Source organism: Pholcus phalangioides, unplaced genomic scaffold (assembly GCF_987345545.1).
Source record: "Pholcus phalangioides strain wild (caught in Gottingen) unplaced genomic scaffold, Ppha-v1.0 ptg000004l_1, whole genome shotgun sequence".
Lineage (NCBI taxonomy): Eukaryota > Metazoa > Arthropoda > Arachnida > Araneae > Pholcidae > Pholcus > Pholcus phalangioides.
Genome location: NW_028301597.1, coordinates 45319560 through 45340054, shown reverse-complemented (window position 1 = coordinate 45340054; position 20495 = coordinate 45319560). Strand labels below are relative to the sequence as shown.

At 37.5% G+C, this 20495-nt stretch overlaps 1 protein-coding gene across 1 annotated transcript; it reads right to left on the bottom strand.

The window, feature by feature from the left end:
* Window positions 1–5464: 5464 nt before the first annotated feature.
* On the bottom strand, window positions 5465–16629 carry LOC149087693 (F-box/LRR-repeat protein 6-like). Its single transcript, XM_089231955.1, has 3 exons — window positions 16588–16629; window positions 12017–12142; window positions 5465–6552 (listed from the first exon to the last, which is right to left on the bottom strand). Exons 2-3 carry the CDS (start codon window positions 12054–12056, stop codon window positions 5465–5467), a joined length of 1128 nt encoding a protein of 375 aa, XP_089088081.1. The 5' UTR covers window positions 12057–12142; window positions 16588–16629.
* Window positions 16630–20495: the final 3866 nt, after the last annotated feature.

Sequence of the window (20495 nt, the reverse complement as noted above, 5' to 3'; positions counted from 1 at the left end):
TTTTTCTTTGAGGGACATGCAGACCGTGTCTAAGTTAACCAATATGGCGATTTCTTGCGCGACTCATGAAATAAACAAATCTAGATTTGAAGAAACGTAGAAATGAATTTTTCCCCTTTTTTTAAGGGGCGCTAAATATTTCGATTCGCCCCCCCCCCCGAACTTCAAGTTATCCATCTGCCTATTTCTGCTTCTAAAAATGCTTAATTAAAGCTGTGGAATTACTTCCATATACTTTACGGGCCCATAATTAATTTTAAAACATCCTAAACTACATGAATTGGTGCAGTTGAATATTAAAAGACAATACGGAGACATTAATTTTCATGCTTGAGAAGATATAAATAAACGGTTGAAATCAATGTTGTTGTGCATGGATATCCAATTCAAAAAAGTAGGTCCGGCTAATTACTTCATATTTAATCTCCTGGGCTGAAGTATATCTGAAGTATATTTCTAAGCGAACCAAATATTTCAAAAATCGAGAATTCAATGCAATTTTTAAAATTTTTGAGGTGACGGAAAAGACTACTAAATTTCCAAATTTCTACAGCAAAATCGGCAATTTGAACACTGATTTCTATGGGGATCATCCTTGGCCTGACCCTCAAAGTGATGCTGATGATGATTCTGAAGTCTATTCAAAAAAACTCTCACTACTGGGAGGATTGAAAAAGATGCACACATCTGAAACGCATTGCTAGGGAACCACGGTAACCAAAGTAAACGTTCCGAAAGTGATTGTTGAGGCCAGAAACCATTGTCTGCCCGACAGTTTTTTTTGCCCATTTAGGGAATTTGCCCTGCTCTGACGAAATTTTAAAGTAGCCTATCGTTCAAGTCGGGTCCCGTTTGGTATACATGCAAAATTTGGCGACGATCGATCTAAAATTGTAGATTTGTATAAATAACATACACACACACACAATCAATTTTATATACGTAGATGAGATTTAAAATTCATAAATTCAATTTTATAATTGAAATTAAATTTAATTGAAGTGAATCAAGTCACGTCAAACCTAGAAGTTTCCCTTTTATCACGGGAAATTCTCACGCAGATTTTATTTTTAAACTCCATACGATATAATGAAGCACAGGGAGAATGCGAAACGGCGAATAAGATCACAGGAACCCATACTCTGTCTGTCGCGAGATGTACATAGCAGAAGAACCACTCTAACGTGAAATGTACATATCAGAAAGACCACGCGAGATTTTTACGCGATTAATTGGTATGCAAAATGATCGCGTGAAGGGAGATACACATGACACAAAAACGGGATATGGGAACAGAATTTCACAAGTGAAGAAGCGGGAGCCGTATCAAAATGAAGATCGGTCTGAAGTGCTGCTTTTCGGCAACTATAAGTAAAAAGATCGGTGGTGGAGAAGAGAGAAAAAATCCTTATAGATATGATACGAACTTCGAAAGTAGTTATGGTGAGGAATATAAGAGCGCATGAAAAGCGCTAAGTGACTCGAAGTTGTTGACGTCGGACTTGCGCTAACAAAGTTCTTACTGAACTGCAAGCGCATCACTTCTAAGGGTCGAATAGCGTCTGTCACCCCCACAAACAAGAACGAAAGAAGTTGCTTCCCAGGCACACGTACGAACGTAAGTGATTGTGCAGGTAAACGAACGGAAAAGGCAGTGGCTGTCCAAGCCCTTCAAGCAAGAACGAAAATAATTGTATTTTATGAACTAAAGAATCATTGAGGGGCGACTTTCCAAATGTCAACCTCTGGTCATAAGGCGGTTCAGAGGTTATATGGGGCAATCATAGCCGAACTGAAACCCACTGAAGCTATAAATATGAAATTTGGTCGGTATTATATTTTATATTGTAGTCCCACTGAGGCGGGATTTCTGGAAACTCAACCCCCCCCCCCCCATGAGGGGTGGGGTCATGAGGCGTTCAAATGCTATACGAGTTATACGAATCATCGCCGAGTAATTTTCAGATTATCAAATCCACGCGTATGAAGCGTGGATACGCCTCTAGCTCCTGAATCTGCATGAAAAATCTTGAAACCGTACTTTATTCACACGCTCCCAAGAAGCGCTAAAAGCTTCCTAAAATCCGTGAATGCCACATTGTCGGAGCCTTGGCACATAGTCACTCACCCCCAGTTTACGAAACCGTTCAAGTCTGGTCCAATTTGGCATATATAAATGCAAAACTAGCTGTTATCGTATTTACTGCATCATCTCCTGCCAGCTGTTGTCTGGACAATTTTTAAGGTAGTATTGCATTGTACACGAAATTATTCAAGTGCGTGTAAACCTCTCCTGGTGCAGGCGATCTGTGTTTCGTGGAAACTAGGTAAGTTAATATTTCTATGTAGAAATTCTCTGAGATGTTAGGCTACCTTTAATAAAATCCCCAGCAGCCTACATAAAGGCCTACTCGCAAAGTTAAATTTTAAGGGAAAATATCGAAGAGAAACATCAAAAAGTGGCACAAATTCACCCCAGTTTACGGTAGTATGTTTCAAAAGTTTTTCAGAGCTGGGCAAATTTTCGAAATGGGCGGAAAAACTATCACAATACAATCGTTCGTTGGCCTCATCAGTGAATTTTGGAATGTTTACTTTCGTGCCATGGCTCTCAAACAACGTGGGTTCCAGACATTTTTTGTCTTTGAAATGGTTTGTCACTTCTTTAATAATTCCAGAACATAAACCGGACTGCACCGAGTGTGTAGGTCGAACAAAACAAAACTACAATCACAGGTATTGTTTCAGACATTATGGTACAAATTTAATTTCTTAGACAACATAATAAAGGGTAGAAAGTTAAATCGCAATCAAAAATCAAGTTTAAGTCGATGTCCCAGGCTTATGTTCATCGTTTCTTGAGAAAATGTTTTTTCTTGTAACTGCTCTAGGATTTCATTGACATTGGTGGATGTTGATGATGTCGTATACCCCGAGTTCTAGGAAAGCGTATATGAATTCGTCATTTAATCCAAAAACTTTTCTATATCCTCACGATTCCAAAGAAGTTTTTTGTAAAAATCCTTCACAAAATCCTTCAAATAATATCATGTCTCTGCTTAATATTCGTTGGTTTATAGTATTATCGTGATATTCTCAAAATTTTTGGAATTTCTATTTCTCACAGCGAAGGGAGTTGGGCGCAGATCAAGGGTAGAAATGTACAGTGCTTATGAATGATTGGATGAAGTTTTCATATTGCCCACAGGATGAGCACCGACTAAGACCATGTAATCACCAATAAGAAAGACGACTATGGATCACACACACAGTCGCATAGATATAACCATTAATCTTATGTTTATAATCAGTCACATATTTTTGGCTGGCTCTTGTTTGAATATTTTCACATAGTTTTCATTAGCGTCTAAGCTTTTGGTGCAAGGTTGGTGTGCTTGGTCTACATTTTTCTGTTGGTAAAAACATAGAATATTGCAAAACCGAACGTGGAAATGATATGTTGGTTTGCGTGTGTGTTTAAAAGTTTTTCCCCCCATAATTCATGTTCCGAAATTGGAAAAACTTTTAATGCAATTGAATGAATTAGACTATTATTAATTTTCTTTGAGTTTTTTGTTGTATCTTAAAGAGAGATACAGGTTATACGGATGACAAAAAATAGTGTAGTACTTTTTAAATTAAATTGTTTGAATTCAATTTAAATTGCAATAAATTAAAATCTACGTATCGTTAAAAAAAAGAAAAAAATTATAGTTTAAAATAGCATCACTTGTCATTCTATTAATCATCATCTGGCTTTTTATTGTGAAATCTGGCTTTTAATGTCGGTAAACTGTTTTTTTTTTGGGTTTCAGAGACCCTTATTTTATTTAAAAATTCAAACATAAAATTATTTTGGGCATTTTTACGCGAAAAAAAATTCTCTGTCCCTTAATTGTCATTATAAATTTTCTTTTTAAACCAGAAATTGAAAGCTGAGATGTGAGGCTACCTGCAGTAAAATCCCCACCAGCCTAGGCAAAGTATAAGGGAAAATATCGAGGAAAATGCCACAAAAAGAGTGGCACAAATTCGCCTCAGTTTATGATAGTGTTTCAAAAGTTTTCCATAGCTGAGAAAATTATTGAAATAAGTGAAAAACTACCACAAAACAATAGTTCGTTCGCCTCAACAATGAATTTTGGAATGTTTACTTTGGTGCCGTGACTCCCAAACTAACTTCAGACATTTTTTTTGTCTTTTGAAATGGTTTGTCACTTCTTTAATTCCAGTACATGGAAAAAACTCGGGCAGGGCCGAGTGTATAGCTAGAACAAAACAAAACTACAATCACAGGTATAGTTTCAGACACCATGGTGCAAATTTAATTTCTTACACAACATAATAAAGTGTTAAAAGTTAAATCGAAATCAAAAATCAAATTTAAGTCGATGTCCCAGGCTTATGTTCATAGTTTCTTGAGAAAATGTTTTTTTTCTTGTAACTGCTCTTATAGGATTCCATTGACATTGGTGGATGTTGATGATGTCGTATACCCCGAGTGCTAGTCAAGCGTAGACAAATTCGTCATGTCTTCCAAAAACGTTTCTATAGCCTCACGATTACGAAGGATGATATTTTCAGGACAATAGGCGTTGACATATTTGAGATTTTTAGCAGCTTGCATAACTTCTATCAAAATGTTTTTGTTCACATATTTAGACCACCCAAAATCCAAGTTTTCGAGCTTTGGGTTCGGATTTTGATGCAAATAAGCTTTCAGAACTTCGGTTATGACTAGAGCCCGGATTATATGCACTAAAAAAGTGGCGAAATATGCTCTAAAAATATGCAAATATGCACTTAAAAATGCCAAAATATGCACTTAAAAATGCAAAACTATGCACTTAAAATACAAAATGTGCACTAGAAATCTTGTAAAAGTCAAAAATTCCGAAATATGTACAAAAAAATCACCAAGCAAAAAAAGATGTGTTTTTAAAAGGCATCTTTTTCTATTTCTTAGTGCACATGTATTCATTTACAAAGAAAATATCCCCTCATATGTGTGTGTGTGTGTGTGTGTGTGTGTGTGTGTGTGTGTATATATATATATATATACACACACACATATAGGCCTATACCGCATATGCAAATAACTTCTACATATTTTTTATTCAGGCATTTTTTAATTTTCAATTTGTTGTAGCTGCTCAATAACGAAAATAGCAGTAACAAAAGAATTTCGACACTATATCTAAAAAAAATTGAACACTTTGGCATATCTCTAGAAATAGCCTTACAAGAAAACGGTTAGTATTCCTAAAATACTTCATAAATATGTATTAATTCACTAAATTTCACCTGCGGGGCAAAATTCGATGTTATGAAAATATTATGAACAATGCAATAATTTTTTATAATTTGCAAAATTATAAAAAAATTTAGTGAGCTTAAATAAACCTTCAAAAACATGCACTTATACTGAAAATTCTTTGATTTTATGCATTTATATGCATTAATGCTAAAAAAGGCCAAAATATGCAAATGCATATGCACATATGCATTTGCATATAATCCGGGCTCTAGTTATGACACTCCACTTTGCCGTAAGATATAGATGTGTCAGCGTGGCTTTCCACTTGACCACGGCTTCTTCCAGGAACTTCGAACAACCGTCCCATCTCTTTTCTTTGTAAGTAAATTGAAAAAATTTCACCTTGTTCGATGGAATACGTGATATGTTGCTCATTATCACGTTTTGGCAATTTTCTATACATAATATCTCTAGGTTCTTTGAGCACTTCAGTATCGAATACACGTCCATTCCACCGAAATCATCGTAGTAAGCACGAAACGACACCATATTTTCAAACCCGTAATGATTTGGCATAGCAGATAAAATCAGGTTAAAAGCACAAATTTCCAATTTCCTTAGTTTCGGGCATCCTTTGGCGAGTTCATCAACTCGGACTATCTCATGAAAATTACTATAAAATATTAATTCCTCCAGTGATTGACAAGAATTGGCGATTGTCGACACATAGTTGCGATTAGATGAATATCGAAGAATAGCCATATGCAATCGCTTCAAGTTTTTTCCGCAGACTTTCAGAAATGTATCGGACAAATCCTCAGGCATTAATGAATACGGATGTTGCAATTCAAGGCTTTCGATATTTGGGCACTGCTCCGCTAAAATATAAAAAAAAACTCTAGACATCACGCCATGTCCTAATTTCAATTCCGTCAGATTGTGGCAGTAACGAATCAATTTCACGAAGTAATTTTCTTCTTTGTCATCATGTGGCGAAAACCCCAAATCCAGTTTTCGGGCAAATGTGAGGTGTCCTTTTTCGCCAAGTATGTTCAATTCTTCCGGATACCAATATTCCCCTCCAGACTTGAGATCTATCCATAAGAGAGAAGTCGAGTGAATATCGTTCCATCTTTTGCACACCAGGGGAATGTTCTTTAAGAATCTTTGATGTCCCTGGGATTTGATTAAGAAGGAGAAGATGTGGACGAGGATTTCAGTAGGTAAGTCATTCATGGAGTTCATGTTCTTGTGCCAAGATTGGGGCTTTACCTGAAAATCGGAATCCGAATAACCTGGAAAAAAGTTAATAAAAATATCAAATCGCATATTAGCTAAAAAACGCTAGAACATAATATTTTTAGATGTATAGAGATAGATACAACCGTTCACAACCCCAGACTAAGGCAACGCAACTTACATCCGTTACCTCAAAGGAGGCAGTGTTTTGTGTCGGGGGGGGAGGGGGAACTTTGCGAAGATTTATAGCAGTGCCCCTCTGCTCCGTGCTTGCAAGTATCAAATCTCTCTCGTCGTTCTCCCCGTTAGAGACCAGGGCTATATAGTAAGGGCTTTCTCATCCCTTTGAAGTTGATCTTGCCGCCTGGCTCAGTGTGTGTGATCTCGGATCAGGTGCATGAGCTGGTACCGACTCCTGCGCGTCATGAGACATCCCTTATTATATGGCCCTTGGTGGAGACGTCTATCAAATCGATGTAACGTACAAGGTATGTGACTAAAAATGGATAACTGAACCCATTATCAAGGGAGAAATAATTGTACGTGCGCTTAGAGTGGTGGCACATAAGGGCCAGAGGCCACAGCCTGGGATTTCAAAAGAAGTGTGAAGACTTGTGAAGCAAAGAAGAGTTGACATGTTGAAGGGGGAGAGAGATGAGAGTGGTCTAAATATAATGTTACGAAAAAATATCGGTAACGTAATTTTTTAAAAACTCCTCGGGACAATAATCTCCTGTTGCCAAAGCGCGAATACAAGGATTGAAAAGTCCTCTGGTCTATGCCATGAAATTTGGAGCAGCCCAGGAAGCTTCGGGGAGAGATAGGCGAATGGTCAACGGTGCTGTTGTGGAGGAATGTACGTACGGTGTACATCATCAGAGCGCTGAAAAGTGCTAAGAACGATCATGGGAACTTGAAAGACAAGTCACTGGTGTTCTGGAAAAGCCCAGAAAAAGGCCACCTGCGGAGCGCATGCTCAGTCACGGATGTAGATTACTTATTTATTTATTTATTTACACATCTCAACAGGCTGAGCCCAATTACAGAGATGGGAAACACACGGACATAAGAGTACAAAAATACAAGTAATGAAAATTAATAGAAAAGCAAATAATAATAATTCATCGAATTTACAAGTTAAAAATAAAATCAACAAACTTAAAAAACAAAAATATATACACGCAACGGAAGCACACATTGAGAATTCAGCATGAGGAAGACAAATGAGAAAACAAGAAAAAATATATATACACAAATTCATAAAGCACCTAGTAGAACATGGAATCCTTGTGAAAAATATCTGGGAATTCACCCATATTGTAATTTTTGCATGCTCGCAAAATTGGTGAAGCATTTAAAATGTTGGTGCGTGCACGAGGTAAATAAAAAACATTTCGGGAACTATGAACCCGTCGCTCGCGAGATGGCACGGAGATATTAATTAGGCTCGTCAGATAATAGTCATCGATTCTGCCGTGAAGAACTTTGTGAAGGAATAATAGATCTCGCTTTTTGTACATTACAGAGATGTAGAATTTTTTTTTTACATACGTTATTGCTTGTTGATACCATTGTGACTATTTAAAAAAAAGTATGCGATAATATATTCGTTAGTTTTTCATCTCAAATATTGAAAATTTTTCACTTTTGACAAAAGTTCACTCCATTGCTATTCAGCAGAACGTTTTACATTGAAATTTGAACAATTAGCGAATTAAATATGAAATTTCAAATTGACAGCGATTTGAAACAATAAACATAAAATAATTTAAAATTATATCATGCCTCTGCTTAATAATCGTTAATTTATAGTAGTTATCGTGATATTCTCAAAATTTAAGTTTTGCAAAACGAACGATAAAAAATAAATCGCTGCATATATATATGCTTTTGTGTTCACCTTTATAAAACGGAAACCTGCCTAAAACGGAAAATAATTTGTCTCGTGACGTTCCGTTTTATACAAGTTTCCCTGTATTTCCGACCGAAACTACAGGAGACAGCTAAGGTACGATGATGGGGGATGTAGGTCCTCTCATCTATTTCCGTTCTCAGCCGTTTCCGTGTTGATGGCCATCTACTACTACTAAACCATACATGTACCTCACAGTGCCGTCTTAACGCATGAGCCCACCCGGGTACGGCACTGGGGCCTCAAGAGAAAAGGAGCCTCACAAAAATGAGATCTGCTAAAGCTTTTCTAGAATTTACCAGGTAGGGCCTCAGATAAACCACTTGACCCGGGGGCCCATGATACTCTTAAGACTGCCCTGGTACCTCGTCCATATTCCTGTGCGGAACCTCTAACGTCTAACGAATTGTTACATGTTGGAATGTGCGTGTACTTATAGTGAAACCTGACGTGAAGTTTGTTTCTGTTGTTATGTGTAGTGCGGCCATCTGCCACCAGTTTTTTCTAACTATTGGTGAAGTGTAATGATTGAAGAATTGTATCGTTGTAGGCCTGTTGCTCTCTGTGGCGAAACTTTTCAATGGGGAAGATCGACTCGCATTTACACCTCGAAGTTGGGAACCACAGGAAACCAACTTCAGCCGACCACCACTGTGGCGACGGTGGGGTTCGAACCCGGATCCTCGCGATGCGAGTCCGTCACTATGACCACTCGACTACCACACCGGCAAATTTCCTAGGGGCGCGGTAGCCCGGTCGAAAAGATACTCGCCCAAATTACCAAAGGATGTTTAGAGGTGTCGCGAGTTCGATACCCGGTTCATCCTTGTCAGAAAACCTTCCTGACACAAGAGTACAAAGAAAAACGGCGACTTGGAAAGAGCAAACATTTCCTACTGCAGGGAGTCCCCCATCGAGGGGTTAGCGCACCAACCTCTCGATGAGTACAAAAAACAAACCTGCCGTTCGGAATCGGCAATAAATTGTAGGTCCCGGTCCGCCCTCGTGTGCAGAAAATGACCGTGGTGCGACAAAAATGATCAATGCGAATTCCCTTTTTTAGCAAAAACAGAGAAAATGGCGAAGAAAGATGAATCACACAGTACTTGTACAGCCTCAAAGTAGTGAAATTCGCATCTGCGTATTATAATACGCAGGAAATTACGGTACATTTATCTCACAAGGAAAAGTCCATTTCTTTACTAAAGCACTTCTTCCTAACTTTTATTTTTTTTATTTATTTATGTAGACTGAAAAAAATTGATTTATTACTTGATTTATTTAGAAATTTTTTCACTCTTTCCTTCCACTCTTATTTTTTTAAGATAACATTAAATTTCCATTGAAGTACATTCAGAAACCACACCAGTCAAGTTCTCTTTACCCCTGAGTCAAAACTGGCTATTGAAAAAATTGATTTTTGCTTATTGTATGTCAAAATGCCCCTTAAAAAAGTTTATTTTTCTAAAAAACCTAATTAATTAATTAGGGTTGATATCCTTAACTTGAAAAAAGAATCATTACAAACCAATTAAAATAGAAAAAATTCCGAAAACTCTGGAGCGAAGAGGTTAAATTATTGAAATAATTAACCAGAAATAACATGAGTGATGTATAACCCTAGTGTGTTTTAAATTTTTTAAATTATTTAAAAATATAAATATCTGAAATATTTTAAATATTTGTTATTTTTTAAAATTTTTTAACTTAATTTTTTTAAACTTTAAAAGAAATACTTTTATTAAACAACGTTATCCACGTACGGTGTTCACTCAGGGCCGGATTAAGTCGTTTGAAGACCCTAGCACTTGAATATTTTTGGTGGTTCCCCCGATACCTACAAGTTTATTTTACTCGATATTCAGTCTATAAACTTAAAAATGAAATTTTATATTTCAGAAATGACTAATCTAAGGATGGGATTTCACTCTAAAAAGGTTTATGAAAGTTATTTCATAAAACTTGAAAAATGTAACCAATAAACACATGTTACATTCGAGAGAACTTCACTGATCCGCCTATCGGTTGCATTTTTCAAGTTTTATAAACGAACCTTTATAAAACTTTTATAGTGTAATCCCGGCCTAAGACAGAATTGTGATGTGAATATTTCTAAGCACATGCATTCTGAAAGTCTCTACCCTTCCCCTTTTTTACTACTTGCAAATTCTTTGATATCTCCTGAATTTTTTTTATTTGTTTTTGAACATCGAATGTTTTGGATGTTTTTGGATTTGATTTTTCAAACATTGGATGTTTTTGGAATTTTTCTTCCATATTTTTCCGAAAAGACGGATTTTTTTTTTTCAAAATCTTTTGAAAATATTTGATGACATTTTCTCCCATCGACTACTTGTGAGGATTGGAATGAAGAAATCTTTATTCCCATATTCTATGTGGCTGTAGATTAAACCACCAAAGAATACCTATGGGCGCTGAATCAGGGGTGAAGGAGAAAAATAATTACAAACATTGCGAAAAAACAGTTTTTATGCACGAATTTCGAACTAAAGATGCGGGCGATTCGTCCGCATCTTTAGCGCTCGTTTGAAAGGGTATGCGGACCCGCGTCCGCTCCGTGTGAAAGGGGCCTTAGTCATAATAAAAGCTGTCTATCTCTCTACCTTCCCAAATGGGGGGCCCATTTGCTGAAGTTGAGGCTACCGATGCCTCTACTGGAGAACCTCATGCCACAGTCAGTGAAATAAGGAAGGCAGAGAGGGTAGTCTCTCCAGTGGTGTAGTAGATGGTAGCATGCTTGCCTGGCTTGCATGAGGGCCTGGGTTTGATTCTCCGCAGAGACCAGATGAATTTTCTTGCCATGTTCACCTTAGCATAATATCTAGAAAATGTTTCCTGGATTGATAGCTAAATATGTACCAAAGACTTCTGGAAGATACAAGACAATGCAAACTATTTCATTGTAACTTATATATTTTTTAATATAATTAAAATTGAATGTATAAATTATACCTCCAGACTCATCAACTGTTGAATTGTAAAAAGAATGTTGAACTATGGATTAACTTGGTGAACAATCAGAACTAAAATTTATGCAACGGCATATGCATTATAGTATAGCAGTCACTTCACAAAATGTATACTACACCTTCTAGGGGAGTATCAAACTTTCTCAAGGGCAAAAACTTACGAAATATTACAACGAGGGAATCACAGGCAGGACAGCCAGTAGATACATCATCCGGGGTAAGCCGGTATTTTGGCGCCCCTTGCAATGTAGAAGTAGTTAAAGGGTGAATTTGGCGTCCCCTTCTGGTTCAGCGCCAGGGGTACCAGACCCACTTGCTCCCCCATAGTTGCGATCCTAATCACAGCTAGCACAAAAGCATATGAAACTTCTAACCACAAAAGTTTCAACTCAATATCTATGGAAGGGAATCAATGTACCCTCCCTCATAATTTTTTCAGAGCACTCTCACTAGAATAGGCACTGGATAGGTCTCTTTAGGGAAATCACTGGAGTAGTGATTTTAAGCTTTACAGAGATGCTGAAGCATTTTTATTATCTTAATAAAAATTTTGGATTTAGTTCCAAATATTTGGTTTTGTAGAAAAATTTGAAAATTTTTACAGTACTGTGAACATACCTTTTCTAAATATTGTGTTCGTTGCAAAAAGGTCTTGCATGGTATCGCGAGCTTCTGCCTCCTTTGACTTCAACAGCTATTAGCTCTTCCTGAAGAGACTATAGTTTCATCGTTTTGGGAGTTGGCCTATGAGGAAAACATAATTATAATTAAATTATGCAATCGACAATTACCACATCATGACCAGATTTCTTGCAATTAACTTAAGAGTGTTAAAAATGTCCTTTTTTTTAATGATCATCTTGATTACTAAAAACTTCAATGTCTGATTTCTTTCAGATTCTTGCTAAAGTTGATGTTATAAGGCAACCATCACTTCATAAATTTGTCTGGAGACTGCTCTTAGTTGGGATGAACCTGTCGGTCCTGTCCCAAATTAGCAAACTGGCGTCGATTTGGCACGATTTCAACCAAGAATGATGCAACTGATAAACAATGCTTAGAACGTATAGCTAATTGATACATACCTGTTCGTAAGTCGAAGAATGAATACTTCTAATAAACCACACATGCACCTTGTAAATATTCCAATGCAGAACTTTTGATGAATTAGAGCCTGTTGGAATGTGTGTGTGTGCCATGTATGTGCTGTGTACCTATTGTAAGTTTAAGAAATACCACGTGTTCAAGTAGTGCTGCCATCTGTCTCACAAATTCAAAACACACAGACAACAACGCAGCTTATTTTGCCTATTTCTGTATTACACCTGAATTTTAAATTCTTTTCGCCAGATTGCTCTCTGTGGAGGGACATTCTTAAATGGGAAATCTGCTCGCATTCGTGTCTCGAAGTCGGAATCGAGAGATGGCTGCATCTGCAGAATGGATAATAGATACTTTACTACCTCATGCAATTCTTTGATTTTGCGATAAGCTCTTTCAAGTTCTTGCCTCGTTAGGGGCTCCTGCTGCTTCAACGAACTGAGCTCTCGATTGACTGCATAGTTATCCTCAGCCTCTTGGGCTGTCGTTACTTGATATCTAATCAGCCAGAGGAGGACTTTCCAAAAAAAAAAACCAATCGCATGGGGTATTAGAAATACAGGCTCATAACTAGGATGGGGCAACCGGGTACTGCCTCGGGACCCCCATAAAAGACACTTATTTTGCATAAAAATAATCCTTTCAAGGGCAGGCCTCCAAGAAAAAGTGCCCTGTGGCCCCGAGAAGGTACACTATGGTCCTGATGTGACAGTAAAATATATTTGAACACCGCCATATATAATAAGTTTTGAAAGATAAACATGAAAAATCATGATCAAATCATGATCTTCCAAAAACATCAAACATGGGTTTCATATGGCGATTTCCATGATGCATTTTAGAGGTTCAAGACAGTATTGAAATTTCACCCACCCATGCTGGTACTAGGATTTGAACCCAGATCTGTACAATTGAAAACTCGCACGTCAACCACTCAACTATGTAACAGATGAAATATAACAGTATTATTTGAAATTTTTTTGCCCGCCCGTGACCCCATTTGAATCATATTTTCTTACCATGGCTCTGTTATCAAAAACACATTCTCCATCATCCCTTTTTTTTTCTAAGTGAATTGATGTGTTCAGTCATTTTATAGTTAACAAAATAAAGATCTCCAGACCCCTAGGCTAGAGTCCTGTGAGGTATCTATACAATAGTGTCAAAAACATGGGTCCTCAGGCAAGGCTTAATTTCCGCCTAGGCAGGTAGGACATTTTCCCTGAGCCCCCAAAGTTATGCCATTTTTTCACTAACCAACCAGACATCTTTGGCCCTAGTGTGTGTATGTATCGAGAGAGAGAGAGAGAGGGTAATTATTCCAGCTTCACCTAAGATTCATGTAAATCTTGGGCCCCTGCCCTCGGATCAAGTATTGATCTAGGCTCTATGCTTGCTAGAACTTATTTACATACTCTTAAAAGTGATTAAAAATCATTGTACCAAATATCATCTAGCCCCCCCCCCCAAATGGACAAGAGAATCCCGGAACCTGCAGTAAGGTGGTCACAGGGCAGTGCCGTCTTAATGCATGAGCTCACCCGTCCAGAGCTCGGTGGGCCCCTCACAAAAATGAGAACCAATGAAAATCTTCGAGAATTTTCTAGCTACTGCCTCACCTCAGGAAAATAAATTAGCCCGGAGACCAGGCCACTTTCTCAAAATGATCAAAAATACAAAAGTATGTTCAAATCCAGAAGCTGTCCATACTTACATGAAGACAACCATATTTGCTTATGGGTGGTGTGTTATATACAGGGTGGTAACTATCGACCGCCCAATAATTACACACGTGATTCCTTGTGAAAAACTGATATGGAAAAGGTTATTTTTTTTTTTTTAGTTTGACCCATAATTAATGAGTTATAACGCTATAAAAATTGATGACGTCACTCCAAAATCCTGCCAAATTCACCGATCTTACACAAAACGTATAACTTGGCATTTTTTGAAGTGAAATACGATATATCCCTATGAAATCGAGAACGCAAACCAGTTTTTTCTTCTCTTGTGTTGTGTGCGTGCACACAAATTTCAAATTTTTACGGGGGGGGGGGACGCACAATTTCAATGCGATTTGTCCGATGCTTATGTATCACCACTGAAATTCAAATTTAAGTGTTACTCAAAAACTAGAGCTAATCTGACAAAACCAATGCCAAAAAATGTAATCGGAATTATATCCTAAAAATCATATTAAAATCACTTAAATATCTTTCAGAACAAAATCAGTGTTGAGCAGTATAATCACTATATCAAGTTACTTTCACAGGGGTGACTTAGAGCAGTGGTTCTCAATCGTGCGCCATATTGCCCTCTTGTGGTACTGGGATATTTGCAGGGGGCCACGGGAGAAAATTAAATGATAAGGGAGCCCGCAGAGCCGAGAAGAAAAATTTAGGTGTGAAGAAATGAAGCTTTCAAGTCAAGAGTGCTTAATTTTTCGAAGTTTGCCGGACACATTTTCGGTGTCGTGGGCCACAAGTGATCTGTGAATGTCCTGCGGGCCACTCAAGCGATCTGGAAATATGCCGCGTGTAAATTAAATTATCTAGAACAGTGCTCCAGGTCAATTGAATCTATAAATGTGCTTTCATTTTTACAAAGTTAATTTTGAGGTCACGGGTCCCACCAGATGACTGAGGGCCACATTCAGCCCGCGGGCTATGGTTTGAGCATATATTTTAAATGAAATATGGAGGAGAAGTATGACTACTTATAGAATCCAACAAAACCAGGTCGTCTTTAAGCATGAACCCATCCTGGCCTGACCTAAATTTTGCAGCCAGGACGTGGTTTTCGTAAGCCTCCTGGCTAGATTTTTCGCGGGTCTCTATATTAAATTTATACAGCGAAAAAATACAAAACAAAGAGAATCGTAGCACCCAAGCTGCAGCACTGTCAGTCTCACTCTTGTGAGGGCCATACCCGGAGATCTCATGTGCCCAACCTCATGAGACTTCGTACAGTACAATAAATTTTGAAGATAAATGGTAAATACTGTATGTGGGCTGTTATTTCCTGCTAAGTAAATGATTACCAGAACATCACTTTGCCTTGGGGCCCACGATGCCGAGACTACCCTGTATAGAACTCGGACTATAGGGTAGCTCAATAAATTCTAGCCTAGTGGTCTGGAGACCGATCTTATTTACAAAAGTTTTGTTCAATATAACTTTACTGAAAAAAATCAATATATCGAAAGAATTTCGCTTCTGAATGAGGGTAAGACGGGGCCACGAGAACAAAATATGGTCCGAAAGGGGCCACAGGTAAAATCTAATCGGATGAAACATTATTGCAAGCAAAACAATTGGTGAAACAAATTAGTGAACTTACGTGATCGGGGAGATTCGTATCCTTGATGAAACGATATATGAAACAGCAGATGTAAACGGAAAAAATTTAAGAAACTATTAAATTTTAGTTATTTAGTTATTGAAGAAATGATTTCAATTTAAGAAGTGTTAAATAATTGAATAAAATCATAAGTATAATATAAATATAATTAGTTTAGGGCGACTATTATTCAGTTCAGGGGAGATATTTTTTAAAAAAACTGGCAACGTCCTCAGCAGTAATGGAATCAAGCGCTGATGTTGATTCCATCACGCTAGGCGGAATTATGTAAATACAAATTTTTTGGTTTTGCTCCCTATCAAAAACATTTGATGGGAATAAAAACTTGAGAATTTGATTTGGCCTGCGAAGGTGATTAGAAATTTTCATGAAAACCAAATATGGATTTTGTAATACGCATTTAATGATTAAACTTTGAAAAGGGGAACAGGGGGATAACATCAACTCTAAATATGTTCCTGAAAAAAATATTACGTTTAATGAGCCTCGAAAGTTGGAAACTGGATCGTTAATATAGAAATCGTGAGGGAAATGCGGGTTATTTAAAATGTTTAGTAACATCTCTCGATCCAACTCAAAAATTTGTCTTTCCATGTATAGGTAGATGGACAATTTATGCTTATTTTAAAGTTAGACTTTATCTGAGAGAGCTTTTAGATTTATTGATTTAGAAAAGAAATTTATTGATTCCAAAATATTATTGGGATGGGGTTTTTAAAAATACGTACTTAACTATTCTGCCTAGACTTGGCTTGAGCGAAGGGTTTTATTCCTCTGTGGAGAGCTCCTCCCATTTGGATTCCGATTGAATTTTACAGGGCTATCGGTTCCAATGACTATTCCCTGACTGGGAGAATGTGAAATAAAAAATAAAAAAGGTATGTAAAAGGAAAACCAGAGAATAAAGGAGTAGCTCACTATATATATACAAGAGCAAACAAAATGGAGACGGAATTATATGAGATTGAAATTGCGGAGATCCTGAACACCAGACTTGCGTGCTGATGTCAAAATTATCGCTACAGTCGAATCAACATTATCTATCGCAGAAGGCTTCAGCGCGAGGTTTGTGACGTCACTGAAGAAAGCCATCTCACCTATACCCTTTTGATAGGGTGAGAGAATGAGTAAGGCCCCTTTCACACGAGCACTAAAGACGCGGGTGTTTCGCCCGCATCTTTAGGTTGAAATTCGTGCATAAAAACTATTTTTTCGCAATTTTTGTAATTATTTTTCTCCTTCACCCCTGATTCAGTGCCCATAGGCAGCCTAGAGCCATTCTTTGGTGGTATAATCTAGACTTCTAGAGCCCAATAGAATATGGGAATAAAGATGTCTTCATTCCGATCCTCACAAGTAGTCGATGGGAGAAAATGTTTTGAAATATTTTCAAGATTTTGAAGAAAAAAAATCTGTCTTTTCGGAAAAATATGAAAGAAAAATTCCAAGAACATCCAATGTTCGAAAAATCAAATCCTAAAACATCCAAAACTTTCGATGTTCCAAAAAAAAAATTCAGCAGGAGAATATCAAAGAATTGGCAAGTAGAAAAAAAGGGGAGGGGGTGGAGACTTTCAAAATGTTTGAGCTTAGAAATATTCACATCACAACTCTGTGTTAGGCCGGGATTACACTATAAAAGTTTTGTAAAAGTTCGTTTATAAAACTTGAAAAATGTAACCAATAAACACATGTATTACATTCGAGCGAACTTAACTGATCCGCCTAATGGTTACATTTTTCAAGTTCGCTCGAATGTAACACATGTGTTTATTGGTTAAATTTGTCAAGTTTTATAAAATAATTTTTAATTAAAGTTTTATAGGGTAGTATCAGCTTTAGGCCGGGATTACAGTATAAAAGGTTTGTAAAAGCTCTTTGATAAAACGAGAAAAATTCAACCAATAAGATCACCGGTTGCTTGAATGCAACCGATGCGCCTATTGGTTGAATTTTCAACTTTTATAAAAGATATTTTATAAAACTTTATAGTGTGATCCCGGCCTTAAGCCCAATTGCACTATAAAAATTTTATAATAATTCTCTAAAAAATGCAACCAATAAGGTGATCGGTTGCATTTGCTCGAATACAACCGATAAATTAATTGGTTGCTTTTTTCAAGTTTTATAAAATACCTTTCATAAACCTCTTAGAGTGAAGTCCCATCCTTAGATTAGTCACTTCTGAAATATAAAATTTCACTTTTTTTTTAGTTTATAGACTCAATATCGAGTAAAATATGCTTGTAGGTATCGGGGGGCACCAAAACTATTCAAGTGCTTAGGGCCTGCAATCGTCTTAATCTGGCCCTGAGTTAACGCCGTACGTGGATAACATTGTTTAATAAAAGTATTTTTTTTAAGTTTAAAAAATTAAAAGATTAAATATTTAAAAAATAATAAATATTTAAAATAATTTTGAATATTTAAATTTTTTAAATAATTTTAAAAATTTAAAAACAGAAAAAATTAAAATTTTTAAATTAAATTTAAAAGTTATTAAAGTATGTAGTCAATTAAATATTCGTAATGAACAGAACGGCTTATAATTTTGGTCCCGTCAGTGGCTATTATTTGCAGGTTTTATTGCATAAAATTGTAAAGTATGGACAAAAGGCAGTTAAAGTTGCTGTATCTCCACCTCAGAAGGAAACAAAGGGATAGACGTATGTGGGTACATCCTATTGACGAACAGGGACCTTCATATGGTGTTTTTAAGGGTATTTATGCCAAAATAATTAAAAAAATTCCGTGAAAAATCACCTTCAAAAAGTAGCCAAAGATGCGGACGAATTCGCTCCGCATCCGCATCGTGTGAATAGCTCCGAATAAACCTATTGTCAAAACTTCTATGTGAGGATACGGAGCCCGCACTTGGGTTTTGACACATGCGGACGACGTCCAGACCCGTCCATTTCCTAGGTGCGGAAATTTTTCGGCTCGTCTGAAAGGCTCAGTATATTCCAATTGTTGAAACTTTTTCCGGACCCGCATCCGCTCCGTGTGAAAGGGGAAAGGGCTCTAAACGAGTGAACGAGTGAGTGAGATGGGGTGAGGTGAGTGATTGAGATGAGTGAGTGAGGTGCACAAGGTTTTGCGCGGAGACCTTCCGCAATAGATGGTATTGACTCGACTGTAGCTTTAAAGATAATATTGATGTCACACGCCAATCTGGTGTTCAGGAGCTCCATAATCTTTTATCATGATCGAAACAACTCCAGAAGCGATATCTATTTTGTTTTTCCAAAATGCATATTTGATAGGGACCAGCGTCAGCGCTGTCTTAACGCATGGGCCTCAAGTGAAGAGGGGCCTCAGAAAAATGCGAAGCAGTTGAATTTTTAAGATTTTGCCACGTAGGGCCTCAGAAAAATCACTTGGCCCAGGGGCCCATGATACTCTTAAGACGACCCTGACCATCGTCCAGAATTATGCATCTGTATAACGTCTGAAACAGCGCCCAGTTTAATTCCCATGGAATCTGCGAGAGCCACTGTAGACTCAAGCGCTTATGATACAGACATTTTGAGGCAGCATTACAAAATTTCCCAAACTAACTAATCCTGCACATATTTACAAATTTTTTTCCATTATTTGTTAAAATAAATTGAGAAAAATTTCCCCAAACAATAAATCGCATCGGATTGATTTTATTTTTTAGTTCGTGTAAACTTTAATTATATATATAGGGGCCGTTTAAGTATTACGTCAGCAAATGTTTAGCCATTTTTGACCAACCCCCCTTCCCTTGTCAGCAAAAGTCAGGAAAACTCTGACAGCCCTCGTCAGCACTGCCCCACCTCCTAACGCATATTAGTAAGATCAGAAACGTACGCGGAAGGGTGCATAGGGGGATCGTGGGCCACCCCAGACGGATTTTTTTTTTTTAATGTAGAAAACATTTAAAAAAATTAAAATTTCGAAATAAGATACCTTTATATGTTATTATAATGAATTTCTGTTAATTTCAATGCTATTTGAAGGGTAAGAACTCAAAATTCCTCTTTAAGAAATTCATTGCGGCCCACCCTTTAAGCCATACATGGTAAACCTTTGACCCGCGGACCAAATGTGGCCCAGAAGTGCGGTGCCACCTTAAACCCAATTTCGTAAAAATGAACTAAGCGGCGCATTTACAAATCTCTTAAATGTCCCTTGGCACAATTCCAGAGCGTTTAAGTATACCCCTTGGAGCATTTTCAGATCACTGAAATAAACCCGTGGGGTACATTCAAAGATCACTTAAGTAACCCGCGGCACAGTTCCAGAAATCCGCGGCACATTTAGAGATCACTTGAGTGACATGTGGCACAATTTTAGAGCACTTAAGCGGCTCCCCGGTGCGGTTCTACATCGCTCAAGTTACCCGCGGAACCTTCCCAGATTATTTAAGTGGTCGTGGCGTAATTACGGATCACTTGAGTGATGCGTTGCACAGTTCCAGGGCACTTAACCCGCCCGGACACATTTCCAGAGCACTTGAAGGATCCGTGAAACATTTCGAGATCGCTGAAGTGGCCCTGTAAAGGATTTATCATTAGAGGGAGAATGTTAGTTCAGGTGCCCACAAACTAGCGAAAGATTTTCCCCGTTTTTGGCGCACCGAGTAAGATGCAATTAAGAATATTTCATACTT

What these genes read in the sequence shown, in the direction of transcription:
- LOC149087693 (XM_089231955.1), bottom strand. Translation starts at nt 12,056, where the DNA reads ATGCAAGACCTTTTTGCAACGAACACAATATTTAGAAAAG. An exon ending in GAACACAATATTTAGAAAAG is followed by an intron (nt 6,553 to 12,016) that starts GTATGTTCACAG and finishes ACTTTTTTCCAG; the next exon opens with GTTATTCGGATTCCGATTTT.